At 37.6% G+C, this 25,598-nt stretch overlaps 1 protein-coding gene across 5 annotated transcripts in view; it reads right to left on the bottom strand.

Annotated features, from left to right (window-relative positions):
• Positions 1-25,598, bottom strand: part of KaiR1D (Kainate-type ionotropic glutamate receptor subunit 1D) — an 819,478-nt gene that overhangs the window by 540,808 nt on the left and 253,072 nt on the right. For all 5 annotated transcript variants that reach the window (XM_076526910.1, XM_076526909.1, XM_076526907.1 and 2 more), the window contains exons 2-3: positions 21,551-21,771; positions 8,620-8,775 (exon numbers count right to left, since the gene is read on the bottom strand). In XM_076526910.1, coding sequence (XP_076383025.1) covers positions 8,620-8,775; positions 21,551-21,623 — 229 coding nt within the window. In that variant the 5' untranslated portion in view covers positions 21,624-21,771. The remainder of the gene's footprint in view (positions 1-8,619; positions 8,776-21,550; positions 21,772-25,598) is intronic.

Below are 25,598 nucleotides of genomic sequence, written 5' to 3' on the forward strand. Positions count from 1 at the left end.
GTATAAGTTCTTTTTTTTTAAGAAATTCAAAATGCCGAATCTGAGCTTGTATCGTCTAAATACCCCACGCAACGCCACTTACAATTTCTTCCGATGACATTGGACTTACACCACTTTCAAAATAAACGGCTCAAATAAAAATCACATTTTTTTATTACTTTAAGTCAATTATAGGACATTCAGTTAATTTTGAAAATGGTCTAAGTCAATTCAAGCTTTAAAAACATTTTCCTATGAAATTCACACAAAATTTCATATCTATAATAAATTTCCATTAATCAAGACTAATAAAATTATAAATTAAAATGTCGCATAATGTAAAAATATTTTTTAATTCATTCAAATGCGATTCATTAAATATCTTGAAACAAGAAATATATGACTTAGACCACTTTCATAATTTTTTATGGGCACATATCAGAACAATCACTCATGCAGATTCTTATGCGGTGCGTATCCTAAAAACAGAAGACCCACGAATTCGTCAGAACGTTTAATCCATCGTGTGATAAACAATTGCCGATTTCTGTTTCGTGAAATGTGTCTGGATGTTAATGCATAAGTAAATTGCAGTGTAGTAATAATATAATTTCATTGTTTTAGTATTGATTTTGATGTCGCATATATATAGCGCACATGCGATGCGACAAATTCGTCAGGACGAATTTGCTTTTCAACCGAGTTTGATCCCACGCATTAACGCGTACGTAAAAATGAATATAATTATGGACGCAGATGAATTAATAAAATTAATTTGTGAACGACGGTATTTATGGGACTTAAAAACTAAAGAATACCATAACCCATATTTAACTCAAATAAAATGGGAGAAGATTGGTCGAGAAATGGACACCAATAGTAATAATATTTACGATAATGTAGATATTTAAAGCATTATTATTATTCACATTGTACAATACACAGTTTAATAATTGTCGGAAGTCTGAATTTAAGTAGTAAGATAATTTTTGTCACTTTGTATCAAGGAAGCTGCATAGCAGTATTCCGTAAGTACTATCTACATCCGAAAGAAATGTTGAGGAGGTGCATGAATTACCAAACACGAACGGAAGTACTCAACAAGAGGAAGGAAGTAAGTGTTGAACAAACGGAAGAGGAATTAAACGGAGGCTACATGTCAGAAACAATGAGTGCGACATGGGATTCGCCATTGCCTGTCGAGAATGCTCGCAAACGAAAGAAAAATAAAAAATCAGCAATTTTAGAAAATATAATTCAAATCGAAAAGGAGAAGTTAGAAGAATGAGAAAAGTAGAGAAACACCAAGGACAGTCACAGGAGAATAATAAAGATAATGCTGATTGTAATTTTATGTTAAGTTTGATTCGTTTCCTTCGGAATGTACCAGCAGAGAGAAAATTAATAGTAGGAATGAAATTATAACAGGTATTTTACGATGAGGAAATGCGAGAGTACTAATTCTGCAGATTTTATATAAGTTTAAGTTACCAGTATTAAGTTAATTATTGATAATTATTGATATTAATTCGAATATCGTGAAAATGAAAACATTTTTTACTTTAATGTGATCGCGAGTTTTTTATTCCAGTAGAATACGTGGCCGAAAATTCGAAAATGGCCTTAAAATTCCACTTTTAATTACATTTAATGATTAATAAAATTAAGTACTCATGAAACTTATCTGATTGCTTCTTAAGTTACATTTAATGATTAATAAAATTAAGTACTCATGAAACTTATCCGATTGCTTCTTAAGTTCTTCAAATAATGTGTAAAATTCCCCATATATTGGCCATAATGGAAATAGTTTATCCACTTGCTCCATGTTATCACTTAACGAATCACTTAAAAAATGAAATTTTTCAAACCGGATTCTCCAAGAAGTAAAACTGATGGATATTGACATAAAAGTCGTCCGTACTGAATGTTACAGAAGACGAACGTCTGATCGAGGAAATCGCCTCGTATGTGATATAGCGTGTGGAATTCGTCAGAACGCTAGTTCCTATGAAAACGCATCACTGTAATCATCATTTGTCGCGATCGTCCGATGAACAGTTTTAACTTATTCGTCGGAACGCCAGTTCGTACGAATACGCATCCACTATAATCGCAGCCCAATAGTCTACGCGCGCATACACATAATTGACACGTCTCTAGAATAATTAACATTTTCATATTCATCCTAGTGACAACAGTTACGTCTCCTAATGTTTTTTTCACGTAGTACTATTTTGCACACGTAACAATGCACAGTTTCCTCAGAAAGCGTCGGTTAATCAACGTACCGAAGCTCGAGTGCCGGATAATGCAGAGGCGGCACTGTATGCCGCCTAATCAATATTCGTTTACCAAAGCTCGAAATGAGGGATGGTTCCTTCATCTGGTGTGATTTACGGAGACGTTTTCCGAATGATTCAGGCGACACCCGAATATCTGGGCCGCGCGTGCATCCGGGTAGCAAAGTTCATCTTTCTTGGAGGGACGTCCCTACATCGTCGGTCTCCGGGTGACGTTATTGCGATATAGCGTTCGCGAACGAGATAAAGTTGAAGAAAGACCCGCCATAAATCGAAACAGTTTACTGGGCCGCAGCATTAGGTGCGGCCGTCTCGTTTTTACGGCCGGGCGAAATGATCGGCTGCAAACACAGATTTGTCAACGGGGCCGGTATGGCGTGGCATGGCTGGTGTATCCATGGAACACTGCCAAATCTCGATCCATCGAACGGGGAAGCGGCCAATCCGTGGATACTCGCGGGGAGCTTAACGGGTCGCCGATGCTACCGGTCCTCGCCGCGACAAGCAACGTTTACAGCGTATAACCGAGTTTAATAAATCGGTGCCTCGAGTCGACAATTAGCTCGCCGCTGATTATGTCGCGTGAAAATAATTATCGCGTTTCGCGGCGCTCCCGTAACCGAGCGATTATTAATCGCCCGGAGCGTCGTATTCCAACGCCACGTCGCGTCGTGTCCCGCGTCGTCCCGTCAGTTCGGTAACAATTACTCCTAATCCGTTTAATCGTGTAATTACTTTCGTTTCATACCGGCTTCAAATCGAGCCGACCGACTTGCTCGTAATTAATACCGTCCAAAGAACGAACGACGTTTGCTTTTAATTAATGCCGCCCTACCTCGCCCCTATCCTCGCAATCTTTTCTCGGCTTTATTATGAAAGGGAATCCACGAGGAATATTTGTGCTGGCAATCAGCAATATCGCCGGTTCGGGTGCTATAAATTAACGGGGTATTTTTAATTTTTCGTCAGTCGCGGCGCAGATATATGTGCCCATAATTATGAAAGTGGTCTAAGTCATATATTTCTTGTTTCGAGACATTTAATGAATCGCATTTGAATGAATTAAAAAATATTTTTACATTATGCGACATTTTAATTTATAATTTTATTAGTCTTGATTAATGGAAATTTATTATAGATATGAAATTTTGTGTGAATTTCATAGGAAAATGTTGTTTTTAAAGCTTGAATTGACTTAGACCATTTTCAAAATTAACTGAATGTCCTATAATTGACTTAAAGTAATACAAAATTGTGATTTTTATTTGAGCCGTTTATTTTGAAAGTGGTGTAAGTCCAATGTCATCGGAAGAAATTGTAGGTGGCGTTGCGTGGGGTATTTAGACGATACAAGCTCAGATTCGGCATTTTGAATTTCTTTAAAAAAAAGAACTTATACCACTTTCAAAATAAACGGTCCATTTGAAACAACAACTTTAACGAAATAATTCATAAACATTTATTAATCATTTTTAAAAAGTAATCCAGTTTTATCATAATTTCGAGTTTTTAAGATTTTTAAAATGTTCCTGAAACACTGGAGGGATGTATGGTAGTAAACACATAAGATCTTTATGTTTTTCTTCCGTTACTGGTCTAGTGGTGTTGTATACTCGAAGTAATTGAATATTTTCGTATATTTTTGGTCTTCCTCTTTTAAGTGAAAGATCCAAAACTTGGAATTCAGAATCATCTAAAGAAGTCTTATAAAACATTTTATAAGGTTCATTTTTCAAGAATCTCATCCATTGAATTTTTAGCCAACAGACAGATTCGCACGCGGTATTTTTTACTCTCCTTGTTATTGATTTTTCAAGTGATTTCGTTGAAATAAAATCCGGCTGCGACATTCGTTGATCGAAAATGTATTTCTTTTTCTACAATTTTCGATCAATTCATAGTAATGTTCACAGGATTGTATAAGTAATTTGCTTTTCTTATTTTCATCTCTATCAAACCAAAATCACGGTCATTCGGTAGAAAGGAATGACCCGATACCAAAAATTTGTGGTCTATCGTTTCAATATTATTATTCGATGGCTGGGCAATTTTCAGCCATGTCAATGCTACTTTAATGTTGCGATTTTGGCCTGAACAAGCATCACTGTAGGCTATTACGTGTTTTTGAGAAGCTAAGATATCCTCCACGCGGTATTTTCAAGTTATGTTTATATAATTTCTTTAAATTGTTGACTTAGACCACTTTCATAATTAACACTAAATGAATTCCGTATAACGTTGTAATTACAACTACTATCTAAAGGTTCATTTTTGACGATATCGTAAAAATTACATTGGATAAATTTACTTTAAAATCATGTCGTGTGAAATAAGTGATAAATTCATTTTTTTCTAAATTTTGACTTAGACCACTTTCATAATTATGGGCAGATATATTTGCTGGTAAGTGTGACAGACGATGACTTTACGTTTGGGGAATACAGCTTGCAACTGTCGGATTGATGTTATGATCGACTTTTTCGTGCACGATTCCGTACATTTCTTAGCGAATTCTAGATTTCAACTAGCAATTTGAATGAAGACGGAATCAAGAACAGTTTTTGAGATGGAGATAAATCTCCATTATTTGTAATTATTCGGAATAGAGGCTTCAACATCGATTCTAATTACCTTGAAATATGTTGTTAAACTCATCGTACTGAACAACTTTCTCCTATACGAGATGTTCTATTCGACAGTTTTACGAAAAAACGAAAGTTAATCAGTATTTTTGACATGAATATAATCATATCAGAGAAATATAGAGTTAATTTTGCCCGGAATAAACCAAAGGCATAGAAATTGGTTACCGCACAGTAACTGGCGCCGTTACTCTCTTTGACTGCAAATTTTTACTTCCAAGAACATCCTTTTATATATTCCCCGCTGGAACTTAAAGGCAAGAATTTTGTCGAAAAATAGTTCCACAACTATTATTATAAATACTACAGTACTTATTAATCAGTTCCAGAACTTTTATCATCCCTGGTTTAATTGTGCGTCGTTCTGAATAGAAACGGTCTAAATATCAGCTCGTTTGTTTCGTTTAACAAAAGTATAACACTCGATTTAAAAAACACGATTGTTTCTCTTCGTTCGTGAAAAAATCGTCACTAGAGCTCTGCGGTGTCGCGCAACGTTCGGAAACGAAGTTTCTTCGTACGTATGTATATCGAAAAATAACAGAGACGTTCGAAAACGTCGTTGCGCCCGGCACAATGTAGCGACTGATGAGAACAACGGGCGGCGGGGTAACAGCGTTACAAAAGTTTATTTGTAGGCAGCACGCAACATTGACGGAAGCAAGATACAGAGCGTAAACTGACACGGGAAATCTGCAGTGCGAAGGTGCAACTCTATTTTCCGTGTACGAACAATGGGGCAAGTTTGAAAATAGTTTGAAACGCACTAGGCTCGGGAATACTCGGGGAATCCGAACCAGCGAAGAGAGAATTCTATGGAAGTTGAATTACCTTTACGATATCTCGAAGAAAACGCAGCTGCCGCTGCACGCCTATTGTAAATAATTTCGAGCGTGCGAACCGAGTTTCGAACTAGGGAGAACAAAGTTGAAGACCTGGCTAATTGCGTGAAACGGGCCGCGACATGTGAGAAGGGTATCTACTGGTTGATTTTGGTAATTGAATCGCATTCTGTAAACATTAGGTCTACCGGATAGTTCTGTCCGATAATGTTATTGCAAATTTCGATAGGTATGCACATGTTCATTTGAGACATATATTTTGGACAAATGTTGCTCACAAATTGCCGTCACGCTGGCAAGAGGTCACAAGTATCGACGGAAATTATATTGTGCAATATAAATATTACTAAATTTATACAAAATCTATTATTTCCTTTCATTTCTCAAACGGACAGAACATACCGGTGAACCTAATACATAAACTGCTGCAATGCGCGATGAGCGGAGTTAATGGAATTCGCAATAATAGTAACAAAATGCCGAACGCAATTATCAAACAATTTATAAAAATCAGTTAACACAGCATCAGAAGAAAGAAAGAAAGAACGTTCCGTGAAACTGGACGGTTGTTACAGTTCGCAAAACTTTTCACGTGCACGTTCACAGTTAATTCGAATGCACTGGAAGCGCGCAAAAACGTTGGAGAACAATAGTTGATTAAATACATCATCATCATATATAATCATAGTAATTCTATATGAAAAAATAAGTCAAGAAAAAGGAATAACATCATTGACCTAATACATCCCACGTGGCAAGTTAATTGTTGTTTCCATGTTTTTACATTTGTTTCGCTGTATTTGGCATAACTTCTATTTCGAATCTGTACATTACTTTGCGCGAACGTTGTAATTTCGGTATGAAAAATCTCCACGAAAAACTTCACGAAACTTCGCGATAATCTCTGTTTTGAATGATGATGCGCGGAAGCTTGTAACAATGAAGCGGATCTTCGTTATTTCGAATCAAGATAGGTCGTCAGACTGCCGGGAGCATTGCATTAAGAGAAATAACTCATTGTTACGCGAAATTATTGCGTAACATAATTAAACTTTAACTGCAGTTATAATAACTCTATTATTGTTCTTACATAAACCGACCTTTGTGCTCGTAATTTGAAAGCAATTTTCAGGGACTACAACGGGAACCGATTAATTATTTTATCTTATATAGGGTGGGGCATTTTAAACAGGTCACCTGAATAACTTGCTGGTTTTTGGAGATACGAGAAAATGCATTAGACCAAACTTACTTGGTATCGGGGGGCTCATATATATATATGTGGTATTTTACCAATTTTTCTGTAGGTGGAGGCGTCGAGGAGATATGAAGGTCAATTCTATTTTTTTAAGTGGAACAGTAAGCCTTTTTACTTACATTCTGATAGAGTGTTTCGAGGCGAATACAATGAATTATTATGAAGGTCATTCAAGGTCACCCAAAGTGACACAGAAAAGCAAAGCTAAAATACAGTAAAATGGCAAATAATCACACAAATTTGTTTATAAATATAATCAAAAAATAACTTACTTATGTGCAATTTTTATTGTCATAATGTAAAAGCTAAGATCAAGTCCAATGCAACGACCACAACACTATGACCATATGACATTTAGTACGAAAAGTCCAGAAATATTTACGACATTTCTAATCCTTCGCTGAAATGTATAAATCTCTGAATTTTTCTTCAAATTATTTTCTAAAACAGATAATTTAAAATTACCAATAATGTTTGAGGATACAGATAAGCGTACAATGTGATTGAATGTTTGTTTATCTTTTGTGACCCGTGTCACGTAATACACACACGTGATACACAAGTATTCGAAAAGTACTCTGAGACAATTTATTTTCTCTTGCAGTTGACTTTGGGTGACCTTGAATGACCTTCATAATAGTTCATTGTATTCGTCTCGAAACACTCTATCAGAATGTAAGTAAAAAAACTTACTGTTCCATTTAAAAAAACAGAATTGACCTTCATATCTCCTCGACGCCTCCACCTATAGAAAAATTGGTAATACCAATTTATGAGCCCCCCGATACCAAGTAAGTTTGGTTTAATGCATTTTCTCCTATCTTCAAAAACAAGCGAATTATTCAGGTGAAATAAGCTAGGATTTCATATTAAATGAGATCGTCATATGCGGTAACTTAACCCTATATTGACCCTATATGAAAATTTTATCAGATGTCAAGATTTCAATGACAATTTTCAAAAATTTGTTCCATTTGAAAATATGTCAACGTTCGAGTGTACAAGAAATTTTGTAGATGTGAAAGAAAATTAATATAATATCATATCGTAAGACGAAGAGTGATAAATTTGAAGAAAAGAGTATTAACTCTAATGCTAATTGCTACCGTCTACTGCGAACCTAATTCTACCGATACGAAATCGTAAGGAGAAACCACAACGACTTCTACTGTCGAGATCGGGTTAAAAGAATAATAAATCAATCATTCTCAGAACAGCCAGTTCTTTGTTTCCATCTCTCGTTTGCCGTTTAGGCGTGATTACAGCAATTCTTGTTCCGAGTCATAACTATCCCGGAATATCTATGACCCCAGCGTGCCAGCGAAACTCCGGGTGAAACGCTTCCAACAAGTAGAACGGAGCCGCAATGATCAGGCGACTACAGGAGTCCGTTGTTTACGCGCGGGAAAATTGAAAACGCTTCTCGCCGGTGCAAACATTCGCATTCGCATGGCAACCTATCCAAAGGTACGCGCGCCGAGTCGAGCAGAGCCGAGTCGAGCAGAGCCGAGTCGAGCAGAGCCGCGTCGGTGCGGGTACCAGGCGGAACGAACGAGTTTAATTGCGGAATGAACGAGCGTGAATGGAGCACTCACCGCGCTTGGAAGCGTGAAAACTGTCCTGCGGTTCTATCTGCTCAATCTGGGCGCTGAGACGAGACTTGGGCAGGATGTCCCGGTTGGCGTTGATCTTTTCCACGGCATAACGAAAGGCCACTTTCTGCTTGTCGTCCGACGGATGAAACAGCCCACCTGGGAAATCACACATCCATATTAAAGCGTTACTTTGACGAGGACCGCCCACCTGCAGAGTTTCTTATTTTCCACCGTCCGGCCGCTTGCCTCCTCTTTTTACATCTCTGTCCTCACTCGACCCAGTTATCCGTTTTCTGATACCTTACGTGCTTCCAATATTAAATATTCCCCTCGCCATACCGGAATCACCTATATTTTCCGTTACATTTTCGCCTATATACGCTCCTCGGACGAAAGTTCAAGCATTTCCTGTTTCGGAACACTGCACAATTCTAGGTACGGTAAATTCTACCTAATTGCCGCTCAGATTGTGCACAGAAATGGACAATTTGGGAAGAGAAGATAGGATTATTGGAGCCTTGCGACTCGTTTTTATTACTATAACGACTACTGTCGTTATATTTTGTAGTACAACTATAAAAACGAGCCGTGAAACTTGAGAAATCGTATCGACACTTCCCAAGTTGTCCACTTCTGTTTACATGTTGAGTGATAATTCACAAGAAAAGCGGAGTGTCTTATAATTTTGTCGCGTTGTGTACCTTCACGCGCGTGAGATTTTGCCCTGTGCAGTTTACCGGTTCGACAAAGATCGGGAAGCAAACGATTTTTCGAATGAGATGCGAACAATTGTAAGCTAATTCGCAGCTGCTTACACATGCTAATTAGCTGGAGAAGAAATGTACCCCGAAACCTAGTTTCTCCTCTCATAGAAAATGCATCCGCCTGCAGGAAGTCCTTAAACTCGCGTTGCGAACGAGGGAGAACGGATAAATAGTTCCGGCGGTCATTAATATGCAATGAACTCGCGGAGAAAGATGGTAGTCGGGCCTACGACAAAGTTAAAGCTTGAAAGGGGGGCAACGTTGTGTAGCCGGGACGAAGTGAACCGATGAAAAGTTGGAAACTACAGAACACGAATAGAGAAAAGGAGGTGGATCGGTCGCGGTTGTTTAATAAACCGAGGATATTTATGCGAGTTCCGGAGGGAGAGGTGGATGGCGGGAAATGGTCAAAATTTCGGTAGCTCCGTCACTCTGAATTATTAAACCTATGAACCCCTTATACCATTCCTTCGCTGAGAGGGCTTTTATCGTTTTCTTCGTGAGTTACGGTGTTAATAATAACTACATTGCGGATCTTCGTGGAGATTCAAATTTTCTAGATGTGACGTATGACGATTGAAGGTGAACTGATGTCTCCAACGATATCGTGGTTTATCAAACTGGACATTCTATTGTGTATTTCTGACATTCGTATTTTATTTAAAGAATATGCAGGGTGTTCGGAAAATCGGGGTACAACCGGCAAGAGAGTGATTCTATATGAAAAAATAAGTCAAGAAAAAGGAATAACATTTGTTTATTTAAGGCTCCGTTTTTCAGAAAAATTAGGTTGAAAATGTAGTACTGTTGAATAGGAATCAACCTTCGTGTCTGGTCATGATATACCAATTCTACTTCTCGTCATATTACAAGCCATGCGAATTTGACGCATCTTTCAACTCAGTTTTCTCGAGAACGGAGTCTGAAATGAAAAAATGCTCTTCTTCTTTTTCGACTTATTTTTGCATGTTTAATGATAAGACAAGTCCAGAAGAAATCGAATAGTATAAGTACAGTGGCCCACAAAAGTGTTCGTACACCTTTTAAAACGCAATAAAAATTTTTTAAGACTGAACTAAATGACTTGAATTTTTTGATGATAGCGGGACTAGTCATCTAGGCGATGATTGAAATGATTTTCTTCTGAAATTTTGCTATTACATGGAATGACAAAAAAATAGAAATCTCTCGTTTTAACTATTTTATTTAAGCCAATAACGAAAATTTAAAAAATGTGTTGAAAATTTTATCGAAATCGGTTCACGTTGTCGTGAGTCACAACAAATTAAAGATCGCAAAAATCACAGTTTTATTACGATTTTGACCAAGAACTGCAAGAAATCTGCAGTTTTTAAAATCCTTCAACGCCTGTAGCTCAACTTTGGGTTAACCAACTAGTTTTAAAATAGTTATTGCGTTTTAAAAGGTGTACGAACATTTTTGTGGTCCGCTGTATCTTAAAAACGCGTCAACAAATGGTATTGTAAATATTTAAAATCGACAGATCCTCTAATAAGAGTCACGGAATGACGTCCGCGATTCTTCTTTTCACGTTTAAACCCTCGCATGGCGGACCGTTTATGACCGCGTGCGGCGGACTCAGGGTCCATGCTGACCCAAGTCTGGATTTCATTATGTAGTAATTTAATATATAAGGTTTAATTGAAGGTTTGCTTTATATTATTTAGAAATTACTTATTATTATTCTTTATTATTACAGGTTATATGCATAAAATACTATTTTTTTTATTGCATGTGTATTGCATATATGTATGTATCTGATTGTCTGCGATTGTCAAAAAAACACATCTGATGACTACTTTCAAACCACAAAAACTGAAGATTGGATTAAATGTTGTCGTTGGAGTTGCTGGTATTATGATAAATGATCCAGAAACATTTTGTTATTTATCATTTTTCACATTTATTATATTTATGGTAAGTTATATCTTTTATTATTATTTAAGATCGGTCTCACGCGTGGATGATATCGTTCATTTGCGATATTATTGCGTTTTGTTAAAAATGAAAAAATACATTCCGCTTTACTAAATCATTACACTGATTTGATTGAAACAATAAAATTTTAAAAAACAAAAGAGTTATGAATGTTTTCAGAAGGTGGTCGAACTGTTCCCGACTTACCCTAACTATACTATTTTTGAATAAGAAATAAATATTCAATTTTCATTTTTGCTCCGTCGGAGCAATTTTGTTATTTAACTCCTAATACATACATTTATTCATCTATATTCACTGTTCCAAAGTTTTATATCAATTTTTAGTTTTATGTTCACTTAATTGCTTAATTGTTCACTTAATAAAAGAATGATTCCTTTCTTGATTTCTTCGTGGTGGAAGCTCTCGAGCACGCACACAAAATGAAACATAGTTTTGCATTTAATACATTTTACACCGTTCAACACTATTTCTTTGTTAATTTAGTGTGCTCGTGACATACACGAGGACGACCTTTAAGTGCTTAAGGAAGCATTTATTAAGTTGTGATAGAAAGGTTACTGGAAATGCAAATGAACATCATTAGTGTTCCAAATTTTGTATTTCATGAATTTGTTTCGTAGCTAAAATCATTTTTAGTCAACGACGTTCGCTCTTCGACGCCTTCTTCTTCATCCGCATTTTTATAAAATTCCTGACGCGTTTTCCGTAAATGGCTGTATTTGAATAAATCACAGGAACCACGGAATGTCTTATTAACACATTGCGGACGGCTCACGAGATATCTCGTTTTTAGCAAATTGAACGTTGCGGACGGGTCACGAGATATCTCGTTTTCATGTTTTTTTTATTTAATCGGCAACAAGCAACCAGCCGCAAATATTTCTGTTACGTAACCATGGTAACGAAGCCTCTCGCATTCCTAAGTAATTTTAGCGAAACAAATGAATCATTCCAAGCATGTAGAAATGATCAGTCATTATAGCCACTCTAAATCAATATTCAAATTTGTATAATAAATAATAGTTAAAATGTAAAAAATCTTATATAATAAACAGATATGTAAACTATGTATATATAGTATTATTTAAGAATACTAAATGCAAATTAGAAATGTGAGTATCCGCTTCCTGTTACTTGCCAAGCAGGTTTTTGGAGCGTTCGAAAATGTGCGGTCTTTGAGGGCGTGTTGAACGCGCAGAGCCCCGTTCGCAATGTGTTAATATTCTGAGTGCTGAAGTTTTCCAGAGTTCGATAATTGTTTAGAATCACAGCTAATGCATAATTCCCAGGGCGCTAATCGCGCAATCAGAAACTGGCCGCGGAAACGTCGGGGAAAATCAATCGTCGCAGAGGTATCGATTGGAATCCGGCGCGTCTCGAATTAGACGTCGGGAGGAATTGGCGCCATAAATTGATTTTAATCTCGTGCACGTCATAAAGTAACCGGGCGAACAGCTGCGCCAGCTCCACTCTACAATTTATAGAATTTACGCGATAGATTTACGTCTCTCGTTAAGGGCGAGCATCGATTAACTTCGTCGAGAGGCGACGCGACACGGAATATAGTGAGGCGTCGGCGACGACCATCGGAAAAAAAGAGCGTCGCGACGAGCACGAATCTTCCTAGCGCTGGAACCAACGGGGACCTCGAGATAAACCAACGCCGCAGGTTTTATGATTTCGACTGCGACTCGTTTTTATAGTATCGTATTGGTAACGTTTTAACGACGTGATTAAAAATCACAATTGATCGGTAATAGATTCCGTAATGGAGATGCAGATATTCGTCACAGATTGACTCGATCAGATATTAGAAATTAATTAAAACTTGGTGCAGTAGTATCTGAAAAAATTCAATCGTATAAATGGAATCCTGATAAATCGAGATCCACTGTACTGAATGAATGTGGGGATCGCGTAATTCGTTAGGAACTTAATGCCTTTCATCCGAACTATAGGCTGTACTGTTATCAATGAAATATCAGTCTACAGGATTGGTACGTAGAACATTGTTCTTGGATAATTAAATTTCGAATGAAATTTTATCGGAAATGAGAGCACAGACAAAATATTCCATTCAAAATCTCTCGCTAATTATTCCACGGAATCATCCCCATTTCGGTTCTACAATGTTTATCCATTGACCCCATGAACCCATTATTCATTGATCAGATTTCATTGACGACGAAAATTCTACAGTCGGTGTGAAAAGTATTCGTACAGTGACCAATTAAAAGTAAAACTATCTGTATCCATATTGGTAATACATTTTATGAGAAAACAATTATTAGTAAATATTCCTAGATGCTTTGTAGACATAATAAATTTTTTGTAAACAAGATGTTCTTTCCCTTCAGCATTACAAAAATATCAACAAAAACAGACATACGAGCAGAAACAGGCGTACAGAAAGTATTCGTACATTTCCTATTTTTTGTGAATTTAATAGAGATATAAATATAACATGATCTTCCGAATATAATGAGTATTAATAAAGCTAGTCAGTTTGCACAGAGCACTTGTTGATTAAAATCGATCATTTGTACTGGTCACAGCATAGGTCGTAAAGATTCCGAATCAACGGAAGAAGTGCGTAATATTATTGTCTAGTTGCGCAATCAATACAAATCGCTTAGCGAAATTTCTCGCATACTGCGTAGATCAAGTTATACTATTCAAAGTATTATTGATAGATTTGGAAAATAAAACACATTTCAAACTAAAAGACGATATGGACGACCGCGAAGGATGAACGAGTATGATCGACAATTTATTATCTGTAAAGTTAAACAAAATACACGTATAAGTGCCGAACAAATTGCTACAGAGCTTGAAAACAATAATAATGTGTACGTCTCTGCTAGTACTGTACGTGATTACTTGCGAAGTAGTGAACATCACGGTAGAGTTGCACGGAAAATATATTTTCTAAATGAAGCGAATCGCAAGAAACGACTAGAGATTGCGAAACAGTATGTTAACACTTCAATGCAATATTGGAGAACGGTAATTTTCACAGATGAAAGCAAATTCGAAATATTTGGGACCAAAAATCATTTCACATGGAAACGAAGGTAAATAAAATGGGACTCAATGACAATTTTATATTCACCCATGACAACGATCCAAAGCATTTTCTATTTAATTCTAGCCAATGGATTTTATGTAACATACCAAAATACTTGAAGACGTCGCCACAATGAGCAAACATTAATCCGACCGAACATCTGTAGAATTAAATTATCAGGAGACAAAAATTCGGACTCGTAATATTACATTTATAGAAAGTTTAAAAGCTCCTTTATACTAGCAGAGTACATTCCGTGCCAAAAAGGCTCGACGCTATTTTAGGAACAGAAAGCAATCCCACAAATTATTAAACCATTAAATATTTAATTTATTGTATTAGTTTTGTCATTTGTTTTATAACTGTACGAATACTTTTTACGTGTCTGTTTCTAAGCATATGTCTGTTTTTGTTGACATTTGTCTAATGCTGAAGAGAAGTAAAATTCTGTAAAAAGAAATATATTTTGCAAACATCTAAGAATATTTATTAATTATAGTTTCCCCATAAAATTAATTACTGGCACGGATATGCATAGCTTTACTTTGAATTGGTCACTGTACGAATACTTTCCACACCGACTGTACATCATACTTTAACCCGAGAAAGATAACCTACGTCGCAGAGGCGCCTGCGAAGACTGTTGATTTTTGTTAATTTTTCATAGAGGTCTAGTGATTTAAGTTTAAAATTACTTAAAATATAAAAAAATATAATATAAATGCATTTTATTTTTACAATAATGCCAAACCTTTAAAATGACTAGATTAACTTAAATAAATATCCATTGTTAGTATAAAATTGACGCCTTAGAAAAGCATGCGCCTCTGAAGCGTATGGTTATCTTTTACGTACGTTGTCATATGGTTATCTTTCTAGGCTTAAGAGAAGGATTATCTTGCGATCTGTGATTCCTTTGCAACATTGTCTTCTGTGATGGGTAATGAAGCAATCGGGAAGACCTTGAGAATTCTACTCGAAGACAATTTCGAAGAAATCATCTGTAACAGCCGGGATGAAACATTTCTTCAGGACTCTGAACATCTCGCCAATATTTCGAAATGGCTAAGATAGTCCCAGTGTCTCAGAAATCCAAGGGAGCACTAATTGTAAGCACGACGAAAGTTTTGAGAGCTCCGGTGTTATCTAAAGGTTTAGGGGTTTCCAAATACCGTGTGGATCTGAAGGTTCCAGAGCTACCAGAGGATCCTGGGAATCCGCGAATCTTTAGAGAATAATACGTTTAAGAGCTCCGGACTTCGAAATCTGAAATTATTGGAATCCCCTTAATTCGGAGAGTCTCAAAACCCGATAAACATGCCGAGACTCCTAAGACTTCCTAAGCCTTCTTATGTACTGATTGCAAGTCCCTTTTCACAAGCCGTCATTCATTCTGCATAGAAACCAGACTGCCGATGCTTATGGAAATTTCATATTTATATAGAAGAACAGCTTTACTTGGAAAGGAATCGTCTAGAATTACGTGAAACTTCGTTCGATTTTATATTTTACTAATTAAAACACGCGTGACACGGATTTACTAGTAACATTGTAAGAATGTATTGCAATTTGTGTTCACTTCCGAGGTGTCTATGTTTAATACGCTTGTAATACGTTTGTTTGGAGTGTCAGTTTTACATCGCGCGATACCACAGTATTATTCGTATAGCAAACATAATGAACAAACGCAACAAACTAGCGTGGACGACGGACAAAGTTTTGGACATGAAACTTACAAGGAAGCGTCACAAAGTGGGTATGCACTAAACGCGAGTGCAAAGTTGTCGTTGTCACAGTATATTATGTATAGTAATGCTATGAGAGTATTTCAAATTACATTTTTAGCCTTAGGAATTTATACGACTAAATTCTACGCTAGTTCCTTGTGCTACAATTAACGCTTCCTTAACCCTAGAAAGATAACCATACGCTTCAGAGGCGCATGCATTTCTAAGGCGTCAATTTTATACTAACAATGGATATTTATTTAAGTTAATCTAGTCATTTTAAAGGTTTGGCATTATTGTAAAAATAAAATGCATTTATATTATATTTTTTTATATTTTAAGTAATTTTAAACTTAAATCACTAGACCTCTATGAAAAATTAGATAGCAATATGTTTATTTCGCAGGCGCCTCTGCGACGTAGGTTATCTTTCTCGGGTTAATCTAACTGTAGCCTCCACGTTGTTTCTCTCATCACTATCTCGGTTGTAGAGGCAGAAAGTTCTGGCAAATGCATTTTCTCTGTACACCTAATTTCTAGGAGACTATATAAAATGAATCTACGTTTCGAATGAACTCGAGGAACTCGAGGAGTGTCCTGAGGATATTAGAATCGCCATAAAGGTATCCCAGTAACTTCTGCCGGGGCCAGTTAATTCTCTAAGACACAGCGATTTAATAGGCCATAAAAATGGTGGCAGAAAACAAAGAATCCCTCTGTGGAAAACAGTTAATCGCAGCCTCCTCGGATAACGGTCCGGCATAAAATGCCCGGTGATGTTATCATTCGGCGCGTAAAAACGTCACATACACGATAACCTCGCGCTCTTAACTTTATTTCATCGGTCGATCGACTCCGTAACGCGCACGCGCCCCTTTCCTTCCTCGCCCTACGCTTTTTTTTTCTCTGTACCAACCCCGTCGTTTCGCCGAATTAATGGGGCTTGAATATTCATTGATTTTTAATGAATTATTTCGTGCCGCTCGGTCGTTCTCTCGACGACTCTCGACGGCCAAACAAAAACGGTAAATTGATACCGTTTCGATACGTCGCGTCGTCGTCCGTATATCCGGATAATGTTGTACACGAAACGCCATTTTAATTACGAACGCGGGAAATTTGCTGCGAATCGTGGCAAATCGCGCGGAACAAGACTGCGCCGGACGACGCGGACTTCAATTTCGGCGCGGCATAAAACCGTGGGAAAAGTGTTCGCAATTGATACGGAACCACTGCGCCTCTTTCTACGGACTCGATAAGGTAAGTGTAGATATCACTACGGTTTTTCAATGAAGGCGAACTCTGACAGAGAAAATAAGACCTTTTGTGCCAATAAAAATTGACAATTTGAGCTATACCTGTTATTCTGTAGCTTGAATATTTATTTTTCTCAAAATATTCGATCTTCGAAAGCACAAATTTCATTAAAAAGTGTAATGTAAAGAAACCATACGTGTGCATATATTACCGTGGTCATGTATCTATTACTGCGAGCCAAATACTGCGGACATTTCGATAACTGCTTGTCAAGGTAGACATAACCCATTTTCTTTTAAATGTACACACGCAGCTATAAGTCCTAGGATCAAAGCATTCTCATCATAGCACTTTACAAATTAGGTACAGGTACTCTACGATGAAGCGTGTTCGCACCGGCTCATCGAGAACTGCTCTGTACAGGTTAATTCCTTGGAGCACGGTGGAATTAAAAATGTCCCACCTTTTTGATGCACGGTAACGCGTGGTGGGACATTTATAGATCCACCTAGAAATATTGCAATAGCTACATTTGCATTGCACCTCACGTGACACGGTGGGACTACTTGAGTCCCACCTTATAACAACAAATTGAATTGAATTATTATTTTTTTGTATGTTTTTATATTGAGCGATTCTTTGGTTAATAAAAATATACTAATTTTGTTTAATCTAAAACGTAATAAAATTTCTGTGCAACATGGGTCTATTTTATTTTCTGAAATCCGTTGCCCCAAAGAGTTAAGGTATGCAGTTCGGTAAAGCAACGTAGTAATGTACATGTTACCGTGAATGACCGAAATTGGAGAATGTCGACTTTCTCCGGTGAATGTCAACGGATACCAAATACGTCGGTGAAAGATCGAATATTTCATTACATTGTTGTACATTCGAACCCTCTCCGGTGTGTGTCGACAATCACAGATATGCTCCGGTGGAGGTCCAAAACCTGTCATTGCAAAAGGAGGTGTTCCACAAATAAATGCAGTTGTAAAAGCAAGGGACTCTTGTGCAATTCAAAGTGTCATAATAGTTTAAGTTGTTGCAATAAATAAGATTTGAATCACATAAGTAAGTAATTTTTTTATTACTATTATTTTCTTTTCTCATGTAGAATGTACCGTGTATTTTAAATTCTTGGTCATTCCTTTCAGAAAGAGAGGCGAAAAAGTTACGTCACCCTTGTGGCGTTTTATAGCGACTGAATTACGGAGAAGAAAATACAAATCTCCAACATAATCAACATTCACCATTAGTGCATGGTGAATGTCAACATTTACCGGTGTAAGTCAGAAATAAGGGTATTTAGCAACTATTTCGGACATACACCAAGCGACTATGTGAATGTTGACATTCACCGGTGAAAGTCGATATTCTCCAGATTTCGGTGTTTCACTGTAACATACACACATAGTACAAAATTATGCGCCGAATACTGTGCTGGTAAATAATATTTCAGGATAGATGATGGTGACAGCGTGCGTCAATCTTTCGTCAAAGTAATAACGCTAAAATAAATAGTTTACTATTAATTACCAAAATATAAATGACTTTCGAATCAGCGTTCACTGCTGCCGTTATGAGTATTTCATAAAACTCAAGGTTCTCATAAGCTTCCGACTATCAAAAGTCAATAAATGAATTAAAACTGGGATCACTGTTGCTTGAATGTCATCAATTATCAGTGTTAAACATATAAAAAATGATGAGATTCATTTTTAAAACTTTACATACTATGAGGTGTTAAATTTTATTACTTTTATAAAATACCGCGGTATTTGGGGCGTCCGCAGTAATTCCCATACTTACCCTATACAGTATTCTCCGGAATGCATTAAGAGGCACGCGCCATCGATGCGTGAAAATTTTCGTCCGGACGCAATGTAGCATGCGGAACGTTCGATAGGACAAAAATGAGGAAAAGCAAGTTATCAGTTCCTGGAGAGGGTTCTTTAGTAACTAACAGGAAAGAAGTTTTATAGGGCAATTACGGCATTGGAAATACTGCCCCCGGCAAGAAATATTCAATTAAAACTGTGAGAGATGGTTAAAAGAATTATTCGAGCGTTAATCAAAGGCGATAAACGTTGTTGCGTATATGAGAGGCAGATATGGTACGAGAGATAGAGATAATTATAAAAACATATAAGTAATTAACGTTTTAAACACTTGCATATAGTACGGAGTGCAATAATGCCACGATCAAGCTGTAGTTTTTCTTGTTTTTTTTTTGGTACAGAAACGGCATTTGGTTCGATGCGGATTGCTCATCTTGACTCTTTTTGTAATTTAATTAAAACCGTCGATTGCCACAATATTTGGTTTTATACAAATTTTTCTTTTGTTTTATGTGTTAACACATATTCATCCGGTAATTTTCTGCACCGTCATTCACAAAATGCCGGCATTTTTTGACACTATCTGTAGAAATGATATGGTCTATACAAAAACAACGTAACTTGTTAAAAATCATATATTTTTCAGTGAAATTTTGAAAAATGATATAAAATAAATTTGTCTTTGTATATAAATTTTTAAACTTTTTTTTGCTTCCTGAAGTTAAAAAAAGATTAAATCCATAAAAAAGTTGAAATGAATGACTGAAAACACAAAGTTATTATTCTCTCTTCTATTAGATGAAGTAAATTATCTTCGAATGTTTAATTTCATAAATAATTAATATTTCTTCAGCGAATGCTTATATAACATTGCAAAAACCAATTGAAATATAGCGAATGTAATGTAATTTCAGACTTGCAAACTTTCAAAATAAATGCAAGAAGTAGTTTTCAAAATGCATTAACAAAATGAATGCAATTCATCCAATAAAACAATTATATATACGTCGTCTCCAATATTTTTACTAAACCTTCTACATGTAGTTACATGAAATTGTGGTAATGTTATCGAACGAATTCATGGTTATCGGTAATGATGGAATCAGAAAATGGAGTTTCCTCGTCCTCTACATTTATGCTCTATTGAATATTTGATTGCAGCATTCGTCAAGTCAACTACTGTATATTATTATCATGCATACATAGCGCGAAGTTCATGGAACAGTATGGTATTTTCAATAGCTCCACACTTCGCTCTACTAAAAAAAGTACATTTATTACACAACTGGCCCTGAAATACATAATCGTCCATCTAATGGATCATTTTTATGCAGAGTTATTTCTATTCACAGTATTGGCCACTTTCCATAGATCGGCCGTTTCGATCACAGCATTTGCGTGTGCTCGAGCAGATGATTGAAATATTGCCGCACGTGAAAAATCTCTCCTAGTTATCGGGATGTTGCATTGAAAGCAGAGCGACCGTGGCATTCCTTTCGTTGAAGTGTCCACTCGCAGTGACACACGGGGCACTAGATCGTTTATTCCTGTGGTTAGAATGTTACCGAACACCGGTGTTAAACTGCAAATAGAAGCCATTATTTACTCGCAAGCCGAACGAGGCGTCTCTTGTTGACACAATGCTCGTGCGTAGGTCGTTATCTGCGGACCTAGCATTCCAAGAATGGATGACAGCTTTGCTGTTCTACTTGGCTGACTGTGCGCAACTGTTACTACTTGCAAGTGCTCTATGCAATCGGACGCGGCATTTCGAGAAACATCAACGTTGCAGATGTAATTTCATACAAGGCAATTTCATACTTAACGAAAGAAGTAGAATAATAGCTTAAATTATCAGCTTCTCGTTGTATCATTGCTCAGTTTAACAAATTATGTGAAATAGATATTCACGCAGTTTATTAAAAATATCTGTCGTTGTTGTAAAAGAGTTTCCTTTGCCAAATTTCTTTCTATCCTAAATCGAGCACTTAACGCTCTAAAAGCTCATTTCCAAATTCCTCGAACGCGCCGGTTTTAACCAGTACCAATATAGAACCGGTTTTAAGAACCGCCAACCTCGTGAATTCCACCGACCTCGTAATCATTAGCGAGGCTATCATCGCGGTTTCGCCGCGGAGCCCTCGAGATTTTCGACCGCGGAAGACGTATCGATTACGATTTCATTGTAAGGGCGACATCCGGCGCAACCGAAGAACGATGGATAGAAAGAAGCGGACGTCGGGACCGGGTTGAAAGAAAGAGGGAGAAAGGCCGAGCCTTTTAGACCGGAGAACGGAGACTGGAAAAGATACTCACCTATCCTAATGATATCAGGAAGAGCCGCGGCGTGGGCGGCGAGGAGCGCCAGCAGGAGCCACCTCGCAGCCATTTCCGGTTCCGGTTCGCCCCACCGTCACTACCCCCCTTGCTGCCGTCGCCACCGCCGCCCTGCTGCACCCTGCAGCCCCCTGCAACGGCCTGCGACCCCTACGCTGCGGGAGCTTCGTGTCTCCCTCCTGCAGCAGGGACTCACGCTACTGGAAAACAAGATGGGACGGTGGTGAGTTCATTAAAATGCGCTGCGCAAACCATCGCGTCCGGTCTGAATATATATATCTCCTCCTCTCCCACCCGTTTCCCCTACTCTAATGCGACTGGGGAAGCCCCCCTGACGTTGACACCATAACGACCGGCTTCGGACGGATTAGGAGACGACGACGACGACGACGGTGGCGGCCGACCTGTCGTCGTCGCTCCTGAAAGCAGGCCAGGGGATAATGAGGTTACGGGACGAACGATCCTGGATGAGACCCGAGCTACCCGGAAGGCTGTCCCATCCATTTCGGGCTCGTTTTAAATTCCTCGGAGTCACTGTTCGATGGAGCACCGCGGTTCAAAGTGGCTGTTATGCCGACGAGATTGCCCGGGGAACGCTCCCTCCGGATGCCCGGTAATGAATCGCACAAGTGCGACTAACTCGACACGCAAAAGTAAATTCCAAATGAAGGATCGTTTCCACGGCTCTGCATATTTGAACGTTTCGTTGAAATGGCCTTTCTATATTTACAGTAAATCCTCCCTAATTAACGCTCAGCTTGGAAACAAAAATGGACGTTTCTGGGAAGAGGAGACACGATTACAGTAAATTCTTCCGAATCGATCCTCCGTTTCTACACATAAATTGACAATTTGAAAAGTGGAGACAATATTTGTGCCTTGCGTCTCGTTTTCATAGTTTCCGATTGTCAACAACTGTAAAAACGAGGCGCAACGCTCGAATAATCGTACTTCCTCTTTCCAAATTGTCTGTTCCAAAATTGTTCTTTGCAAGTTGAGGGTCAATTAGGGAGAATTTACTGTTCTTCGTTATTCTATCATTGTACACTGCATTCGTATTTAATAGATCTTTGTGCAAAATTAAAATTGTCTGCATATATATTGCTTTTAATCTTCTTGGTGTTATGAATTTCGGATACAGTAAATTTTCTCTGAAATGCCAAATTTCGGGTCGCTGTGAATTTCCCTGTGTTAGCCCTAAGACTATGTGACTTATTGCTCCGTCGATGCTATGGTTCGACGGAGTCGGTCAAGCGTGTGACGCAGCTCCTTCGACTGAAATTCCGGGAAGACAACACAAAATGGTCCGTTTGGGTGTTAGTCTGGTAAATAGAACCGCAGAGCTACAAGGTATGTGACCCATAGCAACGACCGTCGATGGTCAAGTTCTCCTCGAATCGAGTCACGTGTCCTCCGAATTGCCTTCGAATCATGGCATGTGGTCTCGGAATTGCCTTCGAATCGTGGCATGTAGCCTCGGAAATGCCTTTGAATTGTGGTATGTCACCTCCGAATTTCCGTCGAACGTAGCTCCGAATAGCATAACTCCACTGATATTTTCTTTTGAACGACAGACATACTTTCTTTGACGTTGCCTTTAATATCATATTTTTCTAATGTATTTTTTGATATAATTACAATTTGTGTAATGAAATAATATATGGTCTTAAGCATGTCGTGTTTGGTCGCATTTTAATTGAAAGAATCTGATCAATATATTAAAAGAATTTTTACGTATAAAAGATTATAAATAAAAAGTTATTCCAGCATTATTGTGTATTCATATTTTAATTAATATTAAATCAAATTTGTAAAAAGCAGTATAATGGCCGCTGCTTTTTTGTCTTGCTTCTCACGAGTTGTTGACAACTATAAAAACGAGCCGCGAGGACACTTGAAGGCATGCATCAGCATATCATTATAGCATGCGCGAATGTCACCACGGATATATTTATCACAGTTCAATATTCCCTCAGAGCCATCATTTCGAACAATTATTCTGTTTTCGTATTTTAAGTCTTATACGTTTTCAATGTCCGTGACGTTGAATGACCTAGAATAATTATAACCACTGAATTCCTAATTAAAGGAATTATTAATTAACAACAATTATTTTTATGGCATCGTGTTATGTTTTAGTTATTTCACGTACCTTTAAAAACTACAAAGATATTTGAGGTACAAACATTTGGTGGCTCACTCCGTATACAGAGTATTCGTTTGCCATAATTTATTATTTCCTCGCCATATTTCATTATTTTCTGTTTTCCTTTTTTACCAAAATCCTCTATAAATCTAATATCGTCATTCACCAGTTAATTGTTTTAGAGAAAATACTGATAACGACATAAAATGTTGACGTATCTTCTCGACGATTATACTCGTGAAAAACAACTAACTGATAAAAAAATATATATACTGTACTTCGATATTCTTCATTAAATTGTACATTTGATAAAAGTATCGTATTCAAACGAAATATAAAGAAAATCAAGCATGTACAATATAATTGCAGTAGCCTGTCCTTCAAAGAGCTTGCAACAGCCAACTGGTTAAATAAATTGCTTCGTGGAAGTTCGATACTAGTGCTTGCAGTATTTGCCTGATTGCGAAATGAAACTATGCATTTGGTAAAATAATTCGCGTAGATGTTCGAGTTGGACAGGTTCCTGAAACTATTAGATCCCAGAGCAGCGCCAGCTGTGGATACCTTTTTCGGCGAGTTTAGGTGAGAAAACGCGTTATTATGGTTTCATACGGTAGCAGTGGTCTGCGAAAAAAGAGGAAAGCGACACGTTCCAACGGACAGAGACGCGACGATACAGACGAATAAGTAAGACAACGCGAGATAAAACCTGGCGGAAATAAAAGCAACGGCTGCTCGTGCTTTTTCTAAGCTGCTGCTCGGGGGCGTTTTCGCGTGCAGGCTGCATACATGCATGGGCTACAATGTCGTTGCGTGTACAATTCTCGGGTGTAGCGGGCGTGGTAGCTGCAGCACGGTGTCAGTAACTTGTCGGAGAAAACGCAAGAGCCGAAGAGAATGAAACCAGCGAATACAACCGGAACCGACGCCACTGAAATTTTATGCGGGTATGGACTACCGGGAAAAAATTTTCATTAATTCCATTTGCAGACGAACTTCCGCTTTATCCGCCGGATTCTCCGCGATTTTTCCGTTCGCGCCATCTACAATATCCCCTCGCAGACGGGAAAAGAGGTTATGTTTCATCTCGATCGTCGCGTACCGGATTTCCCACGCACCAATTTTTCTTGGCCTAAAATCGCGATATACAGGGTGTACCGAATATTTCGGTATACGTCTCGGGCGTGCGTTTTACAATTAACATAAATATTATTAACATAATATTAACATTTACAATTGACATAACCTTGACATAACCTTGACATAACAAGAAGTCTGTAAGCGTTCTGTCGTGAAGTTATGACAATAATAAGAAATATGAAACCAACTGAAATCAACGATAAATTGAATAACTCGTTGATGTCAAATTTGTGTCAACAGAGGCAATTTGCGTAACTTCGGAACGGTGACATAACCTTGACATAACCTTGACATACGAAGGCCACTGCCCACAAAAGTGTTCATACATCTTTTAAAAAGGCAATAACTTTCTCAAAACTGTAGTAAGTGACTTGAATTTAAAAAAAAATGATAGCAGAACTAGTCTAACAGACGATGATCGAAATGCTTTTTTTAAATTTTGTTGTTACTTGGAATGAAAAAAATTAAAAACTTTTGTTTTTTAACTTTTTTGACTGAGCCTGTAACGGAAATTTAAAAAATGCCTTTCGTATATCTCGGTAGCTTATATGCATACTGAAAATTTTATCGAAATCAGTTAACATTGTTGTGAGTTATAACAAATTAGAGATGACGAAAATCGCAGTTTGTGCTCCTGAAAATTAATTAAGATTTTCTCATTGTTCTTTTATAAATTCCATAGAAATATTAACGTATCTCGAAGTACCTTGAAAAATATGCTAAAAAAATTTATGAGTAAAA

The sequence above is a fragment of the Megalopta genalis genome, chromosome 16 (genome assembly GCF_051020955.1).
Source record: "Megalopta genalis isolate 19385.01 chromosome 16, iyMegGena1_principal, whole genome shotgun sequence".
Classification (NCBI taxonomy): domain Eukaryota; kingdom Metazoa; phylum Arthropoda; class Insecta; order Hymenoptera; family Halictidae; genus Megalopta; species Megalopta genalis.